This window comes from Bos javanicus, chromosome 7, assembly GCF_032452875.1.
Source record: "Bos javanicus breed banteng chromosome 7, ARS-OSU_banteng_1.0, whole genome shotgun sequence".
In the NCBI taxonomy this organism is placed as follows: Eukaryota; Metazoa; Chordata; class Mammalia; order Artiodactyla; family Bovidae; genus Bos; species Bos javanicus.
In genome coordinates this window covers 106,809,802-106,836,504 of record NC_083874.1, presented here as the reverse complement: position 1 = coordinate 106,836,504, position 26,703 = coordinate 106,809,802, and the positions used below count along the sequence as shown (strand labels likewise).

The 26,703-nt window shown below is 40.1% G+C and overlaps 1 protein-coding gene across 1 annotated transcript in view; it reads left to right on the top strand.

The window, feature by feature from the left end:
• FBXL17 (F-box and leucine rich repeat protein 17) overlaps nt 1-26,703 on the top strand; it is a 528,456-nt gene that overhangs the window by 173,195 nt on the left and 328,558 nt on the right. Inside the window, exon 6 of the mRNA XM_061424528.1 lies at nt 10,068-10,198. Within this exon, the coding sequence (XP_061280512.1) occupies nt 10,068-10,198 (131 nt within the window). The remainder of the gene's footprint in view (nt 1-10,067; nt 10,199-26,703) is intronic.

Here is a 26,703-nt window from a genome sequence, read left to right as displayed (position 1 = left end):
TCTTTTTCTCTCATGCTCCATAACTCAGTTGTCAGAAAATTCTGTCGATTCTAATTTCAAATATATCCAGAGTCTGGTCACGGTATACCACCTCCAAGGGCTGGCACTGTGGCCCGGGTCCCTGCTACTGCCTGACTTCATTCATTCATTACAGCCTCTCTGCTCCTTTGCTTCTAGTCTAAGACTCACACAGGGGCTAGAATGATGCATTTAAAATGTAAGTTAGATCACGTCACATACCTGCTTAAAACCCACCGAGTCCCCACATTGAGCAGAGCAGAAGGTGAACTTTGTAACTTTGACCGACAAGGCACTGTACAGTCTTCTGTCTTTGCTCCTTTGTTTGGGCATGCCTCCAGTTAGTGTTCCTTCTGTTCACTCTGCTCCGGGAGCTCTGGCTGCTTACGAATGCTCTGACATCTTAGACCAGTTCCCACCGCAGGGCCTTTGCACTAGCTCTTGCCCCAGACATCAGGATGGTTTTGTTTGCTCCTTCACCTCCTTCAAACTTCTGCTCATGTATCTTTTCAGTGAGATCATTTTTGACTTTTTGTTTAAAATTACACTCCATCTTCCTCCCTTCCACTGTTCTCCATCTACCTTGCCTTTAAAAATTTTTTTTCTTTATAGTATATACTTACTACCTTTTAACATAGGATATAATTTGCTTACTTATTATTTCCACTGTCCCCTTCCAACTAATAATATAAGCATGCTATGTACAGGGATTTTTGTCTGTTTTGTTCACTGCTGTATTTTTAGCAGCTGGAATGTTTTCTGGTATATAATAGGTGCCTAATAGTTACTGACTCTATGAATAATATTTTCAATGCTTTTTTTTTTTAGTGATTAAAGAGGCTGAACTTTATAAATTATTTTTACACTTTCAGTGAAAGTGCAAGTGTTAGTCACTCAGTCGTGTCTGACTCTTTGTGACCCCATGGACGGTAGCCCACCAGGCTCCTCTCTCCTTGGAATTCTCCAGGCAAGAATACTGGAGTGGGTTGCCACTTCCTTCTCCAGGGGATTTTCCCAATCCAGGGATCGAACACAGCTCTCCTGCATTGCAGGCAGACTCTTTTCCCACTGAGTCACCAGGGAATAATACCCTTTCAGTAACTGGATTTAAATATCACTTGCTCTGCACTAGGGAAATGGTTCCCTGTTCAGGATGGATCAACTGGGTATCTTTTTCAGAAGTAGTGGTGTTTATTAGTATCTTTTAAAAGTTTCCCCCATATGATCCTAACGTGCACCAAGGTTGGAACCACGTGCTCACTAAAGTGTGAATTCACTAAGTGTGAATGAATGCATGAGAGTGAACTGTAGCAGAGATGTAGGAGAGATGCACATTTGGATTGGCTCAGGCATTAAGATCAGATGTCAGATGTTTGCAGTGAGAGGTTGGTCATGAGTAGCACAGCCCGGGGGGGCTGGTAGGAGAGGCGCTAGGGTGGGGTGAAAGGAGGCAGAGTAGATGGAGCAGACACAGGGCATGCCCAGTAGCTGTAGCAGGGAGGAAAGTGTGTTCCCCTGCTCCCTTGGCAGCTGTTGGCAGTTGCTTTCTGTCTAAAGGGCATAGTTCCAGTGGCGACTGCCTGGTTAGTAATTTGTGTTAAGGCAGGTATATTATATTTCTGAGACTCACTAATTTTTCTTCTCTCTGAAGTAATCAGGAAGTGAGCTCAGTTTTAAATAACAAGTCCAGCTCTCTGAGCACAATGAGAATAACTTCTTGCAACTTGGAGATTTGAGCTATTTTAACTTAACCTGTCAGGGAACAGTAGGGATGGCTTTGATAAGCACGCTCTGGAATTCCTGTCTGCAGTTGAAATGGTTTCTGTTTCCTCAAAGTTTCAGAGAAGGTGGGAGATATGATCAAAGTTATTTAAACAATATTTCTGTGGCTGGTAACGTGGCAAGGAGTTAGAAGGGATAGCTCTAAGGAGGAGCAGTGAGTAAAAATGTCCTGGAAAGCAAGACAGAGCGTGAATAAAATGGTGAGAGATGGCAGATCCAGCAGAAGGGCAGGAGAGCCAGCCAGCCTCGGATTTGGAAACAAAGCAAGGAGACCGCAGACCAGTGTGATTAAGAAGGCAGTGGCTGGAAGGACACCTGGAGAAGGGCCAGAGAGCTCACGTGGCAGCTCTTGCAGATGCGATGAGCGTTCCGGGCCTTGGAAGTCTCCTTTTCATGGTTAGGACTGGAAATTGTTATTGTCTCTGCCCGGCTCTTGGGCAATGAAAAGCTTTCAGTTACAGCCTGAGGGTCTCAGTTCTGTGAGGTGCTGGGAGGATTTCCTTGATGTCCTCAGTGTGACTTATTTAGCTTTTATTACTACTTCTGCTCTCGAGTGCCAGCCGTAACCAACCAAACTGAGGTTCGGCCTAGTTGATGAGCAGAACAGATGCCCCTCATCCTCCCCGTAGGACAACCAAGTTCTCCTCTAAGTGTAGACCCTGTCCACATGCGGAAGCCTTCCTTTGCCCGGGGGTAGAAATTCCCTCTGCCCCAGCCCGTGCCCAGCATCTCAGTGTCTTTACCTGTAGTTGTAGTTTGCCATGCGCACACCACACCTCCCTCCCTTTCTCCTGTGTCTCCCTCGTGGTTCCCAATAGGTGGCTCTCCCCAGGCCCCCCTCTCTCCCCCAAGCCTTTGGTCCCCTCTGCAGTCCCCGTCTTGGCAGCCTGACCTGTGACTGGCAGATGGGTGTGTGTTGCCGATCCACAGCACCGGCGGCCTGTCTTCACCTTGACGTTGCTCCCTGAAGATTGCAACTGATTGCTCTGAAACCCAGTCCCCGCGACGCCAACATCTGCAGGGCTGGCAGGAAGTAATTTAGGGACTAGTTGACATTTGAACATGGTTAACCATATAGAAGTTTTTATCCTTCGCGAAAGTTATCACCTCCAGCTGGCTTCACGTAAATTATCCTTGCTGGTCTGAACCAGCGGGACCCCCCAAGCCCCTGCCTTTGCCAAGGGTGCTCCGATTCCCTGTCCGTTGCTTCACCCGCTGGAGTCAACCTGCACAACAGGATTTTGTTTCAGTTTGTACTTTTCTAGAGTCTTAAGAAAATTTGGAAGCCATTTGAGGTCTTTTTATAATCCTCCAAGTCTGTGTTTCCTAGGTAACATTTTAATGCCTCATTTTGTTCTTAAATACATACACAGCCATACAGTCATTGACTAATTTTAGCCTTTAACCTGAATTGGCTATAAGTAATATTTTTTTCCTCAATAAAAGCGGTATTAAACTGAAAGTTGATTTACCTACAGTCTACATTCTGACTTGGGTTTCTTTTCAAATACCTTACTAAACTGTTTAAAAATGGGAACAAAGCCTGTCAAAGATCTTGGTTGTATGGCTTCGCTTATTCAAATCCTCTGTGATTTGTGTAACCCAAGACTACCAGTGAATTTGTAAGAAAAGTCAGTTTAATTAAAATGTCAGTTTCCTAAATGTAATTATTTGTTTCAGACTATGAAGGATTATGTTGGGTAGCTTTTAATGAAACACTGGAGGGCACTATTATGAAATTCCCTTAGCAAGGCAAGGAGTATGATGAATTTGACAGAGCTGTTTGTGGCATTCTGAATAAAAACACCACAGCCTGTAGAGGTGCTCTGGACGTGTCTTATAATGTTGCCGGTTCCCAGGGCTTAGCCTCCTGGAACTGCTTTGGGTGCTGTCATTTTCCAGGTTGAACTGGCCAATGTGGTCACAGGAAAGGCTTCATGAACGATGTCAGCGACTGTCAGCTCATGAAAAAATGGGCCTTAATTGAATCCGAGGGCAAAAATGCTCTTGATGATCTCAATAGACAGCTGGCATGTGAGAACCAAAGTAAGCCTTTCTTTTCGTGTTTGAGTTTATGCTCCATCAGAAGAGAAAAAAACGCTTCATTTATGGACAGGAAACCCAGGGCAGTCACCATCTGACCCACCTTGCCCTGAGGAGTGGGCCTGGAGGCAGGACTTCTAAAAGCTTAGGAGTTAATCAACTAGAATGAGAGTTTTATCATATGTAGATCAGATCAGATCAGATCAGTCGCTCAGTCCTGTCCGACTCTTTGCGACCACATGAATCGCAGCACGCCAGGCCTCTCTGTCCATCACCAACTCCCGGAGTTCACCCAGACCCACGTCCATCGAATCAGTGATGCCATCCAGCCATCTCATCCTCTGTCATCCTCTTCTCCTCCTGCCCCCAATCCCTCCCAGCATCAGAGTCTTTTCCAATGAGTCAACGCTTCGCATGAGGTGGCCAAAGTACTGGAGTTTCAGCTTTAGCATCATTCCTTCCAAAGAAATCCCAGGGCTGATCTCCTTCAGAATGGACTGGTTGCATCTCCTTGCAGTCCAAGGGACTCTCAAGAGTCTTCTCCAACACCACAGTTCAAAAGCATTAATTCTTCGGCGCTCAGCCTTCTTCACAGTCCAACTCTCACATCCATACATGACCACAGGAAAAACCGTAGCCTTGACTAGACAAACCTTTGTTGGCCAAGTAACGTCTCTGCTTTTGAATATGCTATCTAGGTTGGTCATAACTTTCCTTCCAAGGAGTAAGCGTCTTTTAATTTCATGGCTGCAGTCACCATCTGTAGTGATTTTGGAGCCCAGAAAAATAAAGTCTGACACTGTTTCCACTGTTTCCCCATCTATTTCCCGTGAAATGGTGGGACCTGATGCCATGATCTTCGTTTTCTGAATGTTGAGCTTTAAGCCAAATTTTTCACTCTCCTCTTTCACTTTCATCAAGAGGCTTTTTTTAGTTCCTCTTCACTTTCTGCCATACAGGTGGTGTCATCTGCATATCTGAGGTTATTGATATTTCTCCCAGCAATCTTGATCCCAACTTGTGTTTCTTCCGGTCCAGCGTTTCTCATGATATACTCTGCATATAAGTTAAATAAGCAGGGTGACAATATACAGCCTTGATGTACTCCTTTTCCTATTTGGAACCAGTCTGTTGTTCTATGTCCAGTTCTAACTGTTGCTTCCTGACCTGCATACAAATTTCTCAAGAGGCAGATCAGGTGGTCTGGTATTCCCATCTCTTTCAGAATTTTCCACAGTTGATTGTGATCCACACAGTCAAAGGCTTTGGCATAGTCAATAAAGCAGAAATAGATGTTTTTCTGGAACTCTCTTGCTTTTTCCATGATCCAGCGGATGTTGGCAATTTGATCTCTGGTTCCTCTGCCTTTTCTAAAACCAGCTTGAACATCAGGAAGTTCACGGTTCACATATTGCTGAAGCCTGGCTTAGAGAATTTTGAGCATTACTTTACCAGCATGTGAGATGAGTGCAATTGTGTGGTAGTTTGAGCATTCTTTGGCATTGCCTTACTTTGGGATTGGAATGAAAACTGACCTTCTCCAGTCCTGTGGCCACTGCTGAGTTTTCCAAATTTGCTGGCATATTGAGTGCAGCACTTTCACAGCATCATCTTTCAGGATTTGGAATAGCTCAACCGGAATTCCATCACCTCCAGTAGCTTTGTTCGTAGTGATGCTTTCTAAGGCCCACTTGACTTCACATTCCAGGATGTCTGGCTCTAGGTCAGTGATCACACCATCGTGATTATCTGGGCCGTGAAGCTCTTTTTTGTACAGTTCTTCTGTGTATTCTTGCCATCTCTTCTTAATATCTTCTGCTTCTGTTAGGTCCATACCATTTCTGTCCTTTATCGAGCTCATCTTTGCATGAAATGTTCCTTTGGTATCTCTGATTTTCTTGAAGAGATCCCTAGTCTTTCCCATTCTGTTGTTTTCCTCTATTTCTTTGCATTGATTGCTGAAGAAGGCTTTCTTGTCTCTTCTTGCTATTCTTTGGAACTCTGCATTCAGATGTTTATATCTTTCCTTTCCTCCTTGCTTTTCGCTTCTCTTCTTTTCACAGCTATTTGTAAGGCCTCCCCAGACAGCCATTTTGCTTTTTTGCATTTCTTTTCTATGGGAATTGTCTTGATCCCTGTCTCCTGTACAGTGTCACGAACCTCATTTCATAGTTCATCAGGCACTCTATCTATCAAATCTAGGCCCTTAAATGTATTTCTCACTACCACTGTATTATCATAAGGGATTTGATTTAGGTCATACCTGAATGGTCTAGTGGTTTTCCCTACTTTCTTCAATTTCAGTCTGAATTTGGCAATAAGGAGTTTATGGTCTGAGCCACAGTCAGCTCCTGGTCTTGTTTTTGTTGACTGTATAGAGCTTCTCCATCTTTGGCTGCAAAGAATATAATCAGTCTGATTTCAGTGTTGACCCTCTGGTAATGTCCATGTGTAGAGTCTTCTCTTGTGTTGTTGGAAGAGGGTGTTTGTTATGACCAGTGCATCTTCTTGGCAAAACTCTATTAGTCTTTGCCCTGCTTCATTCCATATTCCAAGGCCAAATTTGCCTGTTACTCCAGGTGTTTCTTGACTTCCTACTTTTGCATTCCAGTCCCCTATAATGAAAAGGACATCTTTTTTGGGTGTTAGTTCTAAAAGGTCTTGTAGGTCTTCATAGAACCGTTCAACTTCAGCTTCTTCAGCGTTACTGGTTGGGGTAACTATATGTACCCCATACATAACTATATGTACTATATGTAAACTATATGTAGATAGTTTTTTGAAATTGTGACGACTTTCTGTCCTATTCATTCTAGAAGATTTTGAATTTTCCTAAGTCTGAAAAATAGGTTTCCTATTATCTCTCCCTGTTATCAGCACTTTAGGAAGTATTCAAACCTCAGTCACCTTCCCTAATTTGAGGGGCCCAACTGACACAAGTCAAGCTTTCTTTATTACAGACCTTGGTTGTATCTTCTCACTGTGTGCTGGTGGAGGCAGTCATTTTTCTCCTGTGGAAAAATGTACATGAGAAAAGTTTACCTTTCAAGCCATTATTAAGTGTACTCTTCTGTGGTAGCAAGCACATTCACAGAGTTGTGATGAGATATATTACCGTGAGGGAGGCTAAGGATAAAGTGATAATTCACATAGCAACTTTGTGTGAGAAGCTGTGCTAAACCCCAGAATATGTGTGTGTAGGAGGTATTTATGTGACTGGATAGAATTTTTATGATTTTGCATCTTCCTGGTGACAATAATGCGGGATAGTTGAGAAAATAAAGTGACGCTGTGTATGTATCATATGTGGCCATATTTAACAGTTCACACACGCACGTGGTTACAGCAAAATTCATCCTTCAAAATAGTTTTTAGCAGCCCTGTGGTTCCATTTCATGTATTTCTGATTTTGCTGAGGTACAGACACGAGGCTACTGTCAGGATATGAGCTCAGCAAGCCCCCCAGTGCCTGATACTCACAGAGGCTACTTGATTCTATACATGTTCCCAGGACAGTAGTGATGAAAATTTTTGGGGTGTTGGGATCAAAAGTACCCTGTAAAGAAAGCTAACTATAAAAATAAAGTGGCTTAAGGAAAAAAATTTTTTTAATTAGATATAGTTGACAATATTAGATTATGGTAATACAACATAGTGTTTCAAAAGTTTAATGGATTGTACTCCACTTATAGTTGTAAGAAAAGGTGTTTTTTAAAAAATATAGAAAATAGAGTACATTACTGAGGGCAGTGTTTGAAGGATAACAAATGATTTAAATGATGTCTGAAAGATTATGGGCTTCCCCGGTGACTCAGTGGTAAAGAATCTGCCTGCCAATGCAGGAGGCATGGATTTGATCCCTGGGTCAGGAAGATCCCCTGGATGAGGAAATGGCAACCCACTCCAGTATTCTTACCTGGGGAATCCCATGGACAGAGGAGCCTGGTGGGCTACAGTCCATGGAGTCACAAAGAGTCAGACACAACTTAGTGACTAAGTGAACAACTGAAGATTATGGAAACTTATATTGCTATCTATTTTGTATTTTATGTAGGTTTTTTTTTTTTTTAACCGTTCCTTTTGTTACTGAAGAAAAATTGTTTTGTTTAATGCCAGCCTGCTTTATTTATGGGGAGAGGTAAAGACTAGGGCCATGTTTCGGGTATAAAGTTAGAGCCCACGGGCCCCCCGTCCGGGCCCTGGCTGTGGTATTGGCTGCAGTTTTCAGACCGTGAGTGAGGAGGCTCTCGGGGAAGGGAGACCACAGTCAGCCCCGGTTCCGACTGGTCATCTGTATGGACGTGCCGAGATAGAGCAGTCTGGGGTTTTGTTTTCTGTTTTTGACAAAGGTGAGTCTGTTCCCTTTCGTTATGCTTTGTTTGCCAAGTACTGGTGCAGTTCTGGTGTTGGCAAAGTCTGTGATGGCTTGAGGAGGAGCTTCGTGAGAACCGTTTCTCCTTTCCAGGTCCTGCCTCCATTCTCTGGTGTTGTCCTGAGCCCCACCCTGCAGGTGGCTTCTGTGAACATCTCTGAGAGGCCAGCTGCAGAGAGGTTTTCCTAAACCTCATTCTGAATGCTCGGAGTTGAGCCCTTGTGACAGAGGCCTGCAGTCACTGAGAAAGTGTCCCCTGCCGCGGGGGCCCTTTCCGTGTGTCCCGCCCCTCGCTCCTCGTGCTCCTCGTGGCTCTGACAGGCAGCAGCGGCAGCAGCGCGAGGCCTCTCTGAGAGCGGAGGTGGAAGGAGGGTTTCCCACGCCGCCCGGCTTTCCAGAGCGGCTCTGTCCAACCCTGGAGCCCCAGCCCACACGCAGACGTAGAATAGATGTTAGATGTAAACTAAACAGCACAAAATGAGATAACAAATTCAGGTCCTTCCACATACTGGTCCCGTTTCAGATACTCAGTGGCCTCGTGTGACGAGTGGTTACTGTGTTGGACGCTAGAGAGAGAAAACACGTCGGTCACTGCAGAAAGTTCTCCGTAGACTGTTCCTTGTGTTTTGTCCTGCAGCAGCGGGGATACCAGCGTCTTCTCTTGGGTTTGAAGCTCACCTGACTCACTTTTGAGGCCTTTGGCAGTTAGGTTATGCCCGCAAATCAGGAGTCACTTGCTCCCCCTACAGAAGGACTTAGGGTGGCCTCGGGTAGACCAGCCTGTACTGGAAGGGCTCCCTGATGGCGCTGGAAATGCCTGCTGCTGCTGTGACAATTGACCGCACACACAGCAGCTTAAAACAGCACAGATCTGTTACCTCATGGTTTACTGGTGAGAAGATCAACACAGGTCCCATCAGACTAGAATCATCTGGCCTGTGTTCCTTTCTGGGAAATTTAGAGATGTTTTCTCATCCCTTCAGGTTTTTGAGGAAATTCGCTTCCTTAAGTTGGTAGGTCTGAAAGTCCCGATGTCTTGCCGGCAGCTCTAGAAGCTGCCCACATTCCTTGGCCCCTGGCCCTCTTCCTCCAGACGCAAAGCCAGAGAAGGCAGGTGGAACCCCTTTCACAGTTTAAATGTCCCCTGCATCTTCTTCAAACACATCTCTGACTTTAGCTGGGAGAGGTTCTCTGTTGCTCTGAATAATCCAGGACAGGCACTTTATCTCAGCAACTTTAATCATATCCACAAAATCTCTTTTGCCATATAAGTTGGCACATGAGAGCATAGGGAGTGGTGTTATTGGGTCTACCAGATGCATCCAAATTAATTCTTTGCATGTTATTAAGCAAAACAGCTTATTTGAGATATAGTTTATTTGAAGAAGATAATTAAGAGCCTGCCATCTTTATCCACCTTGATAAAATATCACCAAGATATCTCTGATTAACAATTTGTTCTTATTTTATCTTTTATAAAAAAGAAAACCTGTACAACAGTGGTATTATCATGAAGATAAATATCTGAAATCAATGTTAAAGAAAATAATCCTGTCAAATTGTAGGTAATGTGATCGACTTAACAGCTTTCCCACATATTAGAATGCTAACTTTTGATTTTTATGATGCCTCAATAAAATCTGCTTGATTTTAATGTTTATTGCCATTCATTTGTTCACCTTAGATTTCTGACTCATTTCTTATTTATTATTAAAATATTATGTAACCATTTAGTTTAATAACTCTATAGTCTATTATTCAGTGCAGTGATATTCTGTAATCAACTGTTCTTAATAGTTTTTGAGGATATAGTATTTATCTTTCTCATCTTTCATTTTATTTATCTCATTAGCTAAGAAACCTTTCCAGCTTGGACCTACGTCATATCACTGAACTGGATAATGAAACCGTGATGGAAATTGTCAAGAGGTGCAAAAATCTTAGCTCTCTCAATCTCTGCCTGAACTGGATTATAAATGACAGGTAACCACCTTAACATCTTAAAAATACTTTTTCAAAGGGAAGCATGTGTTCTGTGTACCAAGCACTGATTATCATTGTAATAAGGCATGTCTACTCTAAGGAAAATGTGATATAGCTGTGACTTTTAAAATAGATATTTTTAAGTTTTGAAAAACATTTAGAAGTATACTTTTAACCCATCCAGTTTTGGGGCTTCCCTAATGGCTTGGACAATAAAGAATCTGCCTGAAAGAGGAGACCCAGATTCAATCCCTGGGTGTGGAAGATCGCGTGAAGTAGGAAATGGCTACCCACTCTTGGCTGGAGTGGGTATTCTTGCCTGGAGAACTCCATGGACAGAGGAGTCTGGTGGGCTACAGTCCATGGGGTTGCAAACAGTTGGACACTACTGAGTGACTCACACTTGCTTATATTTGCAGCAAAGTTTATGTGTTAAGATTCATATGTTTGCCTAAAAGTCTGTTGAATCTTCTCTTTGTCACTCATGCAAGACATATTGTTTATTTGTCACTTTAATAGTTTTGCAACTTTTTGTGGTTGATTTTACTGTTCATTTATCAAGGAAAATGGTTCTGAGAAACTATTTCAAACATCATGCATTCAGATCTTTTCTCTAGGATGACATTTCGTTTTCTGTATAAATAGAATTTGTTTTGAATGTTAAAGTCATGTGATGGATAGTTTAATACGTAGTGTAAAGATGTGTAAAATGTTTTAAAAATAAGCATTTAAAAATGTTTTAAAAATAGTTTTAAAAATAAACAGTGATAATGGATAGGTCAATTTTTCTCTGAAATATTGCATGAGGGGAAAAAAATGCAAGAACCCTTGAAAATAGACTTCTTTGTAGTGAAAACAACTGCAGAGTACCACTATTCTGTGCTTATTCTATGCTTGTCCAACTCTTTTTCACATCATGAACTGTATGTAGCCTGCCAGGCTCCTCTGTCCATGGGATTTTGCAGGCAAGAATACTGGGTGGGTTGCCACGCCCTCCCTCCTTCAGGAGATCTTCCCGACCCAGGAATGGAACCCACATCTCCTGCATTGCATATGGATTCTTTACCATCTGAGCCACCAGGGAGTCCTACTGCTGATTAGTTTAGGTGGGTTCTTAAATATAGGCATGAGATAAAGTTCTTGCTTAGTAGCTTTTCAAGAATAAATAAGTTTTAAAAAAGGCCACCAAAAATATATTGTTTTCAAAATAGGAAGCCCTATTTCAGCTAAAATTAGAACCTATTTAGATTTAAATGTTTTTTATAAAACAGAGCAGTGATTTGTAAAGTTTGTGTCAGATAATGCTTTAAATTTAAGACATTTCCCCCTTTCATTTTTAATTTCCTTTTATCCTTTTAACAGTAAAACCATGTAGACTCCATTTTCCCCAAAAATGGCAAATTCTAGTGGCATTCCTGTAAATTACCAGCCTTGCCCTTTAAATTACGTGTGATAGCTTTTGACTTGGCTCTTTCTTAGTAACATTTTTCTTGAAAAATTTACTAGTCCAGAATTGGTCCATGGCCATCATTTATAAAAGGTGTTTATTGTTTCTGAATAATAGTCACTGTGTGATGTGTATCAAAATCTGAAGAAAATTGATGAACATTTAAAAAATTAAATTCTTTTCTATAATCTACATTCTTCCACATGATCAGTTATGTGACAAGTTTTAAAATAATCTTTTAAATGTTTTCCGTAACAACTGATAAAAAGAAGTACATGAAAAACGTCATCCTGTGGTTTTAGGTGTTTAGTATTAGCTTAATATTTAGGTAAACTTCTTAGTAATGCTTCAGATTGAAAGCTGAAAACTGTGCCACAAAATGGATATGAAAACGATGGAGAAGACTCAGTACTTGGAGCCTACAAAGGTAAGTAAGATGCAGTCCATATATGATCATAAGGGTTATCTGCTCAGTAAACAGGTTTTGCTTTTGCTTAGATTTGTATCATTTACACAAAGATACTCAAGGATTTCCCATCTTCTGGTGCTTGAAATGCTTATGTAGTCATAACTGGGTATTTACACATGAAAAAAAAGAGCAGCCTTCACCTTGCCTTTCCTTCCCTTTGTTAGGTTCCATCTGCTCAAATCCCTTTCCATAATATTTCAGTTGTTTTTTTTTTCCTATTTAACTATAATGATTATTTGGTGTTTGATCCTAAATGCTGTACTGTAGAGATTTATTTGCAAGGAATAAAAGGGTATTTTTATGTTTTTAATGGAAAAGTTTGAATTAATTGAGAAAATATGCATTTTAATGAGGTTGAGCGGTAGAGTTTTAAAGATCAGACTCTTTTAGGTTTTAATTACACCACTTGCACTTATCCTGTGTACTGTAATAGGAGTTTCAAACATTAAAACCCACTTTGCAGTGTCATCTAAATTAGTCAGCTCATTGTTCTTGCCATACTCTATCACTAAGCTAAGTAATATTTGTAATTATATTGGTATAAATCTAGGACTTCCCGTCAGACTTAATTATAATTTCAGCACTTAGCCGGGATGGGTTAGTAACCTTTCCCATGGAGGACACTAGAATGCACTAATGCATTTAGCCTATCAATTAGTGTCTGTTTTACATTTGTTCATTATTATTATCCTCTAGTAAATCAGGAAGCGTTTATTAACCCCCTACTAAATACTTGGTGCTGTGCCTCAGACTGTGGGGCACTGAGTTCCTGCTGATCCCAAAGGCTTTCCTCTTTCGGTGATATAAGACTTAATGAGTGAGATAATAGTGAGCTTTGTAAGGATAGAGGGAAGGAAAGTAACCTTTATCATCCAGGTAATTGATAGGCACTTTACACGTGTTCTCATTTAATCCTTTCAACATCTTTTGTTCTGCTGAAGGTCATACTATTCCTATTAAATTTAGCCCGTTTGTTTAATTTTTCTTTGACTTTTCCGATTGGATGTGTTTTTTCCATCTTTACTGTAGTAAAAATTGGATGGGGGCAAACAAGAAAAAGCAAATGGCTAATGAGTCAATTTCCATTTCATAGTTGGAATTCACACACAATTGACATTTATACATAACATTCTTTTTTTTTAATACGTAACATTCTTAGTTTAAAAAAAACACAAATCTCATTATTTTCTTTCATAATAAAGTTACAATAGAACCTTTAGATACTATTTTATACCTAATGCCTACGAAAAGGATGTATGTTTAATGCTGCTAGCTTTAATAATGAATTCTTCACATGAAGATAAAGATTGATACTCTTCTCAGATCTTTAGATATAAGATTTATCCTGGATTTTAAAAGATTTTAACAATAAATATTTTCAAAGTTCAAAATTTTAAAATATTTAGTAATTCAAGGTCTTTACTGTTAAGCGCACGGAACCTTTTAGCATTTTGTGGTTCTTGAATTGATCTGTGTGACTAAGGCACGCTGTTCTTTATCTTTGTTTTTTAAAAAGCACTTTTTGTATTTAGAGAGTTAAACAGCATATTTTCTTGTATTCAGAAGGATGGTCTAGTAGTCATTTGACATTTACCATTGCTTTTGAATACAAATAAAATCCCAGTGGTTTATAAAAAGAGGACACTGACTATTTCTATTGATGATTTAAATTAAACATCTGGTTATTATTTCTCCTGTACTCTCTCTGACTGGAAGTTTGTTGGAATGTTTACTTGTATTTGATATAATTGTTTTGCTATTTCACATGCAGTTTGGTCTTCACTGTTTTATTTTTTTTTTCCTTTTTATGTTTGGTATAGAGTCCAGAAGCTGCATGACTTTTTAAAAGAACTAAATGGTTCTTACCTAGCTAGAGACGTATTCTTTGAATTTGCAGTTTAAAACAAAATTGAATGTATTGACTCTGTTGAACACAGATAGGACACTTTCTTTAAGGAGTAATTTGCTGCATGAGTCTTATATTTATGCAAAGGGAGCTGTTGCATCAGTGAACATCCTAAAATTTAAGGAGTTTTAAATCTGAGATTGTTGTGACCAGTTTCTTTTAAGTATAAAATAACATTTGCAATATGTTACTGTTTCTCTTTATATGTACTAGTGTTTAGAATAGTAACTATAAATGTTTTCTCATTAAATAGACTTTTAAATAACAACATTTTAAAATTGCAAATTGGCGAGCCAGAGTTGAGTCCAGTCCACAAAGCTGTTTTGTTTGGCCCATACAATATTTAAAAAATTGAGTAAGTTGCCAACTTTAAAAAATTGGGTCGTTCACATAAAAATCTGAATTTGGGCCTTCTTTTGGGAAAGTTGCAGATCTAGCAACACTGGACCCACATTTTCTCATGTCAGCGATCTTTCCAGGGTGAGTAATGGGCTTTTCTCGTCGGCCATTCTTCAATTTCTCCATTATTCTCACCCAGCATGATCTAGTTTATAATATCCACCTGTCCCCACCTAGTCTACAAATTGAATTCTCCCTTATTGAAATTCAGAATATAAAGATTTTTAGGTAAGGATTTCTCATTTTAAATCAAATAGTTCTTTTTAAATTGAGTCTGATAAAATATATTAACAGATAATAGAGAGTTAATTAGTTTCCCTAAATTAGTTCTTTCTTATTTCAGACCTCAGAACTTTGGCCAACAGGTTGAAGTTACAGAGGGAGACAGAATTCAGCTTAAAATAAGTTAAAACCTTGGTTTTCATTGACTGCCTTCCAAAATAGAGAACTCATTCCCACTGACAGTTCTAACAGGGGTGTTACAGTTTCCCGAATAACAGAGTTGAATTAGTATACTAAACTACCTCCAACTTCAAGTCTGTGATTCAAAGTGAATTTATTTGCAGTGCTTAGTATTTGATTCACGATTCCTTTGTTTATAAAATTTAGAAAAGCCTTAAGACTTTTCTTTTCTTTCTCTTTTTCTCTTCTCTTTTTCCGCACAGAGCCCTTTTTAGTCTTTTAGGCACTCTGAGATTGAAGTCATGGAGTGACAGATTACTCTACCGCCCCTTTCAGGGAGACTGACAGCACCCTGGCTCATGTAAAACTCAATGAGGCTTTCTATAAAGATTTTTCTAACTCCCTTGATCTTCTCTGGATGTTTATTCTGTTTCTTCTTTCAAATTTCCGTTGATTCAATAAAAAACGGTGACATTTAGAAATAAAGTTCAGAGAGGATTTGAGCAGGTGTTGGCGATATAAAATATTTGCTGAGTGCCCATTGTGTTTTATTTCCAAGAATTGTTTTGTGAACATATGCTATATATTGTTTTTATAAGTGTTCGAGGACTGGATGGATAATCTACCATCTTCCTGTGAATGTCATGTCACAGTGGACTTAGAATTTTATTTCCTTTCAATCCCCTAATATTACTTAATTCTCCTAGAGACAGAGGTTTAAAGATTGCCCAAGCGGGGGACAAACCTATCCATTAAAATCCAGCAGGCATAGTTGAATTCGAGTCGGAGAATGTTTTGTTTTCTATTAAAGTTAAGTGGTCTGGAGGAGAGAAATACTTTTCACCTTGGAGTACTAAGTGTGAAGTTTGAACAGTTTTCTCCTATAAAACCACGAAAACTTGGAAATCGAGAGGCAGTAAAAATAGCGCTGCCCATCAAAGTGGCTCCGCGGTGGCCTGCAGAGACTGTGGAGCCTGCAGAGACTGCAGAGGAGCCTGTCTGCATACCTTTGGTGCCTAATAATGTGGCTGGGCTGGTTGGGTGGACTTTTACTAAAACTGAATTTTATTTATTTCTCTAATTTTACTGTGTAGTTTTGAGTATGTTCTGTATGTATTCAGATTTTTTTAAATGAATAACTGTGTTTTACTGACTTCCGGGAGAACTGCAGGGAGAGAACTGAGTGTTTCTGAGCTGGTGACACTTCTTTGAAGCTGGCTTAGATTTGACCCTCTCTTTTATAGTCACGGTTACTTGTAAGGCCATCCCTAGGAGAATAGAATGATGCTGGGGTGAGTGTTCTTCCAGTCCCCTTTGCATGCGTGTGTGTTGAGTCACCTCAGTCGTGACCGGCTCTTTGTGACCCCGTGGACTGTAGCCTGCCAGTCTCCTCTGTCCATGGGACTCTTCAGGAAAGAATCCTGGAGAGGGCTGCCATGCCCTCCTCCAGGGGATCTTCCTGACCCAGGGATCTAACCCACGTCTCTTATGTCTCGTGCGTTGGCAAGTGGCTTCTTTACTAGTGGTGCCACCTGACAAGCCCTCAGGTCCCCTGACCATCTTTGAAAATGAGGCCTCTGGTGTCCTATCCATTAGACCCTTTCTTTACAACCACGCTTGTTTTCTGTGGTGCTGCTAAAGTTGAAGGGTATGACACTTTCTCCCCTTTGTTTCTGAACCAAGGTTAATAATAGCAGGTAGTGACAGCTACCGTTTACTGCTGTCTGTGCCGCACAGTGTGCAAAGTGTTCACACCTGTGTTTCATTTAACCTCTGCGACCCTGAGGAAGAAACTAGCCTCACTTAAACGAAGGGACTAAGGTCCAGGAAGATTAGACCACTCTCGACTCCTAACTGGTGGAAACAGACTTGGAGCCCATTTTTCTGCCTCCAAAGCCCCAGCTCTGACCACGAGGGGCGCCCTGCCTGCCTCAGGCCTCCTGCCCTGTGTCCTGGTTTGCTTAGGCCAGTCTCCGCCCCTCCCCATGGTTTTGGGGGGTCGTCAGGTTCCTGTTCGTGCTGCTGCTGCCTCTTCTGCGATCCGCATGTCCTGCTTTGGATGGCAACTTCTGTGGTCATCCTATCTTCAGGCTATGCTTGATCTTTCTGAACATCAGTAGAGTGTTCCCTTTTCTTTTCTTTATGGGATATCTGAGAAGTTAGAGTTTCGGATAAAACCTGTTGTTGTTCAGTCTTTCAGTCATGTCCTTCTCTTTGTGCCCGTGGACGGCAGCCCGCCAGGCTTCCCTGTCCATCACCATCTCCCAGAGTTTGCTCAAACTCATGTTCGTTGAGTCGGTGATGCCGTCCAACCAATTCATCCTGTCACCCCCTTCTCCTCCTGACCTCATGGGAGCTCACTGTGTTTTTCAGTGAGTCGGCTCTTCGCATCAGGTGGCCAAAGGAATGGATTTTCTGCTTCCAGTGAATATTCAGGGTTGATTTCCTTTAGGATTGACTGACTTGATCTCCTTGTTGTCAAGGAACTTTCACAGAGTCTTCTCCAGCATGACAGTTTGAAAGCATCAGTTCTGACGTGCTCAGCCTTCTTTGTGTTCCAACTCTCACAACCATACATGACGACTGGAAAAGCCATAGTTTTGAATATACAGACCTGTGTTGGCAAGTGATGGCTCTCCTTTTTAATACACTCTCTAGGTTTGTCATCAGATCAGATCAGTCACTCAGTCGTGTCCAACTCTTTGCGACCCCATGAATCACAGCACGCCAGGCCTCCCTGTCTATCACCAACTCCCGGAGTTCACTCAGACTCACGTCCATCGAATCAGTGATGCCATCCAGCCATCTCATCCTCTGTCGTCCCCTTCTCCTCCTGCCCCCAATCCCTCCCAGCATCAGAGTCTTTTCCAATGAGTCAACTCTTTGCATGAGGTGGCCAAAGTACTGGAGTTTCAGCTTTAGCATCATTCCTTCCAAAGAAATCCCAGGGCTGATCTCCTTCAGAATGGACTGGTTGGATCTCCTTGCAGTCCAAGGGACTCTCAAGAGTCTTCTCCAACACCACAGTTCAAAAGCATCAATTCTTCGGCGCTCAGCCTTCTTCACAGTCCAACCCTCACATCCATACATGACCACAGGAAAAACCTTAGCCTTGATTAGACGGACCTTTGTTGGCAAAGTAATGTCTCTGCTTTTGAATATGCTATCTAGGTTGGTCATAACTTTCCTTCCAAGGAGTAAGCGTCTTTTAATTTCATGGCTGCAGTCACCATCTGTGGTGATTTTGGAGCCCAGAAAAATAAAGTCTGACACTGTTTCCACTGTTCCCCCATCTATTTCCCATGAAATGGTGGGACCGGATGCCATGATCTTCGTTTTCTGAATGTTGAGCTTTAAGCCAACTTTTTCACTCTCCACTTTCACTTTCATCAAGAGGCTTTTTAGTTCCTCTTCACTTTCTGCCATAAGGGTGGTATCATCTGCATATCTGAGGTTATTGATATTTCTCCCAGCAATCTTGATTCCAGTTTGTGTTTCTTCCAGTCCAGCGTTTCTCATGATATACTCTGCATAGAAGTTAAATAAACAGGGTGACAATATATAGCCTTGACGTACTCCTTTTCCTATTTGGAACCATTCTGTTGTTCCATGTCCAGTTCTAACTGTTGCTTCCTGACCTGCATACAAATTTCTCAAGAGGCAAATCAGGTGGTCTGGTATTCCCATCTCTTTCAGGATTTCCCACAGTAGATTGTGATCCACACAGTCAAAGGCTTTGGCATAGTCAATAAAGCAGAAATAGATGTTTTTCTGGAACTCTCTTGCTTTTTCCATGATCCAGCGGATGTTGGCAATTTGATCTCTGGTTCCTCTGCCTTTTCTAAAACCAGCTTGAACATCAGGAAGTTCACGGTTCACATATTGCTAAAGCCTGGCTTGGAGAATTTTGAGCATTACTTTACTAGCGTGTGAGATGAGTGCAATTGTGTGGTAGTTTGAGCATTCTTTGGCATTGCCTTTCTTTGGGATTGGAATGAAAACTGACCTTTTCCAGTCTTGTGGCCACTGCTGAGTTTTCCAAATTTGCTGGCATATTGAGTGCAGCACTTTCACAGCATCATCTTTCAGGATTTGAAAGAGCTCAACTGGAATTCCATCACCTCCAGTAGCTTTGTTCGTAGTGATGCTTTCTAAGGCCCACTTGACTTCACATTTCAGGATGTCTGGCTCTAGGTCAGTGATCACACCATTGTGATTATCTGGGTCGTGAAGATCTGTTTTGTACAGTTCTTCTGTGTATTCTTGCCATCTCTTCTTAATATCTTCTGCTTCTGTTAGGTCCATACCATTTCTGTCCTTTATTGAGCCCATCTTTGCATGAAATGTTCCTTTGGTATCTCTGATTTTCTTGAAGAGATCCCTAGTCTTTCCCATTTTGTTGTTTTCCTCTGTTTCTTTGCATTGATCGCTGAAGAAGGCTTTCTTATCTCTTCTTGCTATTCTTTGGAACTCTGCATTCAGATGTTTATATCTTTCCTTTTCTCCTTTGCTTTTCGCTTCTCTTCTTTTCACAGCTCTTTGTAAGGCCTCCCCAGACAGCCATTTTGCTTTTTTGCATTTCTTTTCCATGGGGATGGTCTTGATCCCTGTCTCCTGTACAATGTCACGAACCTCATTCCATAGTTCATCAGGCATTCTATCTATCAGATCTAGGCCCTTAAATCTATTTCTCACTTCCACTGTATAATCATAAGGGATTTGATCTAGGTCATACCTGAATGGTAGCTTTTCTCTAAGGAGCAAGCGTCTTAATTTCATGAGTACAGTCACCATCCGCAGTGATTTTGGAGCCCAAGAAAATAAAGTCACAATGTTTCCATTGTTTCCCCATTTACTTGACATGAAGTGATGGAACCAGATGGCATGATGGTAGTTTTCTGAATGTTGAGTTGTAAGCCAGCTTTTTCACCCTCCTTTTTCACCTTCATCAAGAAGCTCTTCAGTTCCTCTTCAAGTTCTGCCATAATGGTGGTGTCATTTGCTTCTCTGAGGTTATTGATTTTTCTCCTGGAAATCTTGATTCCAGTTTGTGATTCATCCAGCCTCGGATTTCTTATGATGTACTCTGCATATAAGTTAAATGAGCAGGGTGACAATATACAGCTGACATACTCCTTTCCTGATTTGGAACCAGTCTGTTGTTCCATGTCTGGTTCTAACTGTTGCTTCTTGACCTGTGCACAGATTTCACAGGAGGCAGGTCAGGTGGTCTGGTATTCCCATCTCTTGAAGAATTTTCCATAGTTTGTTGTGATCCACACAGTGAAAGGCTTTAGTGTAGTCAATGAAGCAGAGGTTTTCTGGAACTCTCTTGCTTTTTCTATGATCCAGCAGATGTTGGCAATTTGGTCTCTTGTTGCTCTGTCTTTCCTAAATCCAGCATGTACATGTGGGCGTTCTTGTACTGCTGGACCCTGGCTTGAAGGATTTTGAGCGTCACTTTGCTAGCATGTGAAACGCGTGCAGTTGTGCAGTAGTCTGAGCATTCTTTGGCATGGCTTTTCTTTGGGATTGGAATGAAAACTGACTTTTTCCAGTCCTGTGGCCACTGTTGAGTTTTCCAAATTTGCTGGCATATTGAGTGCAGCACTTTCACAGCATCATCTTTTAGAATTTGAAATAGCTCAGCTGGAATTCCATCACCTCCACTAGCTTTGTTTGACTAAGACCTATAGATTTTAAACATCTAAATTTTGTAACAAAAACATTTTTTTCCCCCAACAATGCCATTTACAAATGCTCTTAATTTCTTCCTAATTTTATTGAGGAAAAGTAGAAAGTGTTGCTCATTTTTATGTCTAATATCACATCTGGCTCGTATTTGATACCAAAAAGAATTTCAAGATGAATTTAGAATAGATATTTACTTAAGCATGTGTTGATGCACATTTATTTTTGCAAATATTTTAGTTTCTATAGATGCTCTCTGTCAGTTGTAATAAATTAATCGTTGCAGAGTAAAGGAGAATACTAGGTGCTATATACTTGGAGTAAATATTACTGAGTTAAAAAGAAGGAAGTTAACTTCATTGAAGGTTTTAGTACCTTTGGTAAAAAAATAACTGCCGTAACTAATCTGTACAGTATTATGTGATTTTTCAAATAGCTGATGATATTTTTCTATAGAACAGAAAGTTTCTCTGATGAAATGATGTGTGCATTTATCCTCAGATGAAATTCAAATTACAGGTACTTTTTCATTGTTTGGTATGTAGTGATACTGGATATCAGTTCTGATATTGGTTTTTTGAGTAATTCTAATTATTGAATATCACTTACAGGAAATATTAATTAATATATAGCACTAAAGCATTTAACCTAGTACAGTTACTTGAAAGGAAAATCTATATGAGATCATCTGTATCTTATCTGTGTCAGCCAGGTTTGATACTTAACTCCAGTTCTGAAGATGAGATGGAAGCTGGATTTGACGTAGATGAGTTTGTCTTATTGATTCTCCATGTTTGCATTATTTTGTCCTGTGGAATAATGTCAATTTTTATGACAGTTCCAACGTACAGTGGTAATTTTTAATTCCTACTTTGTCTTTGGTTCCTAGTGAGTGATGATAATGTAAAAGTAAACATTTTTGTAAGTAATAATAATAGAGCTTTTATAGTATCATATTATTGGTATTCCTGGATGTGCTATTTAAATATTGTTACTGATTCTATGTTTTTAAGGCAATATAAAGATGAGTGAGTGTACATATTAAGCAGTTAGTTTGTGGGATTAAAAATCATGTTTTATATGTTATGAAATCAGAATTCATGATCAAATTATGGGAAAGGATGGACACAATTTATATGATGAAGAATGCACTGCTGTGCATTGGGAGGCTTCCTAACCTCAAACCCATTTTAAAATTGCCAACATTGAACAAAATCTTCATCTCTTGATGAAAATGATAATAGTTTATTGACTGTTCAAATATATGACTTCCTGCCCTGCCTCCCCTTCCCTGAGGAGTTGTCTTATTCTTAATCCCCAACCAGAAATGGTAATTAAAATAACTCACTGTTGTCAAAATTTTAAAATGTATGATAAATGAAGCCCAGTAAATAGTGAAAATATGAGAAAGGTGATTAAATCTGACAATTTCCTTGTAAAAGGCTTGAGATGATAAATATCTCCTGTGATTAGTTATTAATTTTGTGCAAGAGATTTTGCTTCAGCCTAAAATATTTTATGAACAGTGGCGTAAAGAAATATCTTAGAAGATAGGTACACACATGTTTAACCAGAGGAAAAATTGCTGGAACTTGACTGGTAATAATTAAAAATGGCAGACTTGACATGTATGTGCCTGGGCCATTTTCTGTATGATGGCCCTTTTAGAAATTAAAAAAGAAGACACGACGACATGAAGAATGACACAGTACTTTCAGCTTGAACCTTTTTGCCTCATGAAGACGGAAAGGTTTTATGTATCTCATTCCTCAACTGATAAAATATTTAATTTAAGGTTGTATAAAATAACTCCTTGCTGACTGAAGTTCAAAAGTTATTGAGACTTGTTTCATTAACAGTTCTAGTTGCACTGCGAACAATTTGCCTTAAAAAGAATGTGAATTCCTTTATTGTTAAGGAAAAGAGGAAATAATAATGGTGGTTGTAATGAGTGCTGTATCCCATCACTGTCGGCTGAATCCGTAGCCCGTCGGTCGACTGGCGGCAGACGACATTATGTGGCTGTGTGATGTTTTGCTCATGACTCTCTCCTTGTAAGGGGAACCTGCCTCTTTGTCTATGGCCCTCTGCCCCAACCTCAGCCCCGGGTACCTCGCATAGAACCCAGCTCAGAGGAGTAATTTAATGCCTGTGTGTTGAGGGAATTATAAATGATGCTTTTGTAGGATGTGTAAGTTTGTTTTTAAATTTGGCTTGAGCTCTGGTTAAAATCCAGGCAGTTGGCTCTCATGTCCTATTTTCCCCAGGCTTTATTTATTTCTGAATTAAATTGGTACTTACTAAAGTAAGGGCTCCTGTCCTCGTCTGGACTCACGTAGAGCTTGCTTTCTGTAGTGCATACTTCCTGTCTGGAAGCGGTAGCTCCGCTTCTTGGACGGTGTGCTCTGTGCTTAGTCTCTCAGTCATGGCCGACTCTTTGCAGGCTCCTCTGTCCACGGGGATTCTCCAGGCAAGAATACTGGAGTGGGTTGCCGTGCCCTCCTCATAGGTTTTAATGTTGAATCATTGGCTTCTGTCTTTTGAATAGAATCTTTGGAATACTTTTAAATGAAGACCCAGAAACTTTGCTCTTCATATGTAATGATATCTTGTATTAATTGAAAAGAGGCAGAGGAGACAGGTACAGCATTTTTTTCTGTTTCTTGGTGAGAAGAGTATGGCTGTATGAGAAAATTGTTGCAAGTTTTTTCTTAATTCTTCCCATAGCACTTTTGAGTGCTGCTGTTTAAGTGTATGTTTAATATTTGGTTAATTGTTAGTATGAACCTAAGCATACTGATTAAGGGCAGGTTCACATTAGAACAATTATCTGGTTAATTGCTCTGGTGCAAAAATAGGCTAAAAAATCATCAGAACATCAACTTGTGAAAGCACTGGCAGGAGTTGCAAAACCACCAGGCATCCCTACTGCAAATCACATCAGCAAAGCAATTAATTTAGGCTAATTGCTTTTCTGTTTGTTCAAGATGCACTTTGGAACTGTCTTTTGAAATCATGGCAGTTAAGATTAGTAAGCAATATAACGACAGAATGTTAGAATTGCCACTATTTTTCAAAAATGGTGACTATTCCATATGAGCCTATATTGTAGATCTGTGATTCATGTAGGACTTTGAGATAATTAAAGCAAAATTGGAATATGTTAGACACACAAGATTTCCTTTAAAAATAAATTGAGTAGATTATCTTTCCCGAATGGTAGCACAGGGTTATCTTTAATCTGTAATTATTGAGTCAAATTATCTAGTTTCAGTAATGCCCACTAAGGAGGCTTGTTCACATAGGAGGAATGTCCCTAACCACCAAAGATGGCATTGGCTGATGGCATTTTCTCTAGACAGATGTGTATTTGGCTTCTTGTATGGCTTCTCATAACGTAATCAGGATTTTTGAATGTCTTAAAAACCAGATTAGGCATCCCTCTGTTTTTAAAGTTTTCCTTTATTGAGTATTATAATTTTGGCAGCACCAATTTGTCTAAAATTGAAAACGACTTGAGTTTCCAACTGTTTCTTTATGAAGCCATGTTGTAAGTGAACCTCTGCTAAAAAAAATGTCAAGCTTAGGAAATTAACCATTCCCCAAACCGCTTCTCTGTTCACCATATTGTCAAACAGCAAGTAGCTATTGCCTTCATTTCTCTCCTTCCTTAAGGAGCAGTTCTTATCACACAGTGTGTTTAGTGGCATATCCTGCCCCATGAAATTACCCGAAGCAGATTGTATTGTATTGTATTAAGGACTGTGGCTCTTGAAATGAATCTTTTAGAGACATTCATGTTAAAGGAAGTTTTGGTAGCCTTTATCATTTAGTGACTTTCTGTAGCTGTGACAAAAAATTTAGAAAGATAGTCATTAAAATGAGATTTGATACAATAAATTAAACTTCAAGTTTTGCTTTGGCATTCTACTTTTTGCTTGTTAGTGGCTCTAAAAATCTTGTTCTTTATTTCTGCTTAAATCTGTATGACTAGATCTCTAAAGCCTCGCTGATGAACTATAGACAAAATTATTTTTCTCTAGTGATCATTTTCATGGAGAAAAACAAAAGGATATTTAGTTTTTACAATGTTATGTTTTTCTTTACTTTTTAAAATAAAAAGTCATAGTTTCTAGAAGTACAGCATACTGATCCAGATTTCTTGGTGATTCTATTCATTGTGAATTGTTTGACTAGAAAGCTACATGCTGAAGGTTAAAATATCAAATCAGATGAAAATAAATATACTGATTAGATTAAATAGAAAAATGTGGAGGACTCTTAGAACACAGGAAAACAAAGAAATCTAAATGATGATATCAGTCACCAGGTCTGGATGCTGGTCTTCTTTTAAGTCTGTCATTGAAGCGACAGAACAGTATTCTCTAGATTGGGGGGGAACTCAAGCTAGTTCTTCTTTGTGGTTTTAAGACATGAATTCTGCAGTTATTTATAGTTGAAAGGTAGCATAGGTGTTATAAAAGTTGTCAGTATTTCGCAGGCTTTAGAAGATCGCAAACTGTAGCCACACACTTGGCCCACGGCTGTGTGCAGGCCTGTGTGCACTAGGGTGTAGCTATCCTGCATCAAGAGGGCGTCTTTCCCTAGCCCCTCACACCTGCCCTGGCTTTGTGACTTGCTCTAACTAAGAGGATGCAGTGGAAATTTTGTGGGAGGCCTTCAAAGGTTTGGCTTCAAGAGGCCTTGCAACTTTTGTTCTTGCCTTTCTGGAAGCTGCCCCGCCTGAGGAAGCCCAGAGTTGTCTCTCTGGGAATGGGAGATCACCTGGAGATGGAGGTCTAGCCGGGGTCATCTGTCAGACATGTCCGTGAGGCCGGTTCAGACCATCCAGCCTCACTCTGCAGAACTTTGGATCCCTGCAGCCCTGTGAATAAAACCAGCAGGCCTGCACCGCTGAGCCCGGTCCAAGTTGTTGGTCCAGGGACCTGTGAGCAGATAAGGGTGGTTGTTAAGCTACGAAGTGTTGGTGTGGTTTCTTACTCAGACAGTGATTTTGTAGCTGATCTATGTTGAAATTTTATAGTAAGTTGCCCAGAGTGTTTTATTCATTACCCTATTTAATTATCACATCAACTCTGTGACATAGGGATCACTGCATGCGTGTGTGCTAAGTCAGTTCAGTTATGTCTGACTCTTTGCGACCCCTATGGACTGTAGGCCACCAGGCTTCTCTGTCCATGGGATTCTCCAGGCAAGAATACTGGAGTGGGTTGCCATTTCCTTCTTCAAAGGATCTGAGCCACCAGGGGAAGCCCTATAGGTATCATTATACTCTATTTTATAGATGAAGTTAAAAAAAAAAAAGACTCAGAAAGGTAAAGGATCTTGTGTACAATCACAGCTAGTAAGTATAGTCAGGACTGAATGCAGATTTCCCTGACCTCAGTCCCGTCTACCAAACTTCTCACGAAAGCTTATTCCAAGTTTTAAAATACATTCAGTTGCAATAAGCAGTTAAACCTACCAGTAGAGTCTGTTGAATGTAAGTGCTAGCTAAATTGCATTGTAATAAAATAAATATCATTGATTAAATAAAATTAGAATAAAATAACATCCATTTGAAGTTTCTAGTGTTACTGTTTAATTTTGAGTATTCACCTAAAAAATGCAAGGGGAAAAAGTCAGGTCTTCTGAAAGGTATAGTGTGGATACAAACTTAAAAGTACATAAGTAAAGGGCCTTGATTTTAGATATATTTAAAACAGTTTTCCGTGTTTCATATTATTCAGAATAGAACCTTTTCTACCCTATTGTCAAGTTAGGGAGAAGTGGAAAGAAGGAGTCCACCTCTTAGAAGAATTATGGCTGAAACTTAATCACTGTTACATTTGTCTTTAACATCTGTGTTTTTTAATAATAAGTCTTGTAAGGACATAACTTCTATGGCATATAGTCAATAATGGTACTAACACCTATGACAAAAATACCACAAAAAATTCCACAAACAGAAGTGAACGTCTTTTCATGTTTTAAACACTTTTACATTTAATTTTAAGTCTCACCTTAAAGACCATGCATCAGTAAACTAGTTGAGGCTAGTAGGTGGTTTTGATATGTATACTATAGCTCATCTTACCATTTACTACAGCAGCACACTAATCAAACCTGCCTCGGGGTTTTATTGCCTGTTAAATAAAGCCTGGAAACATTTCCCTCCGTGATTTATTATG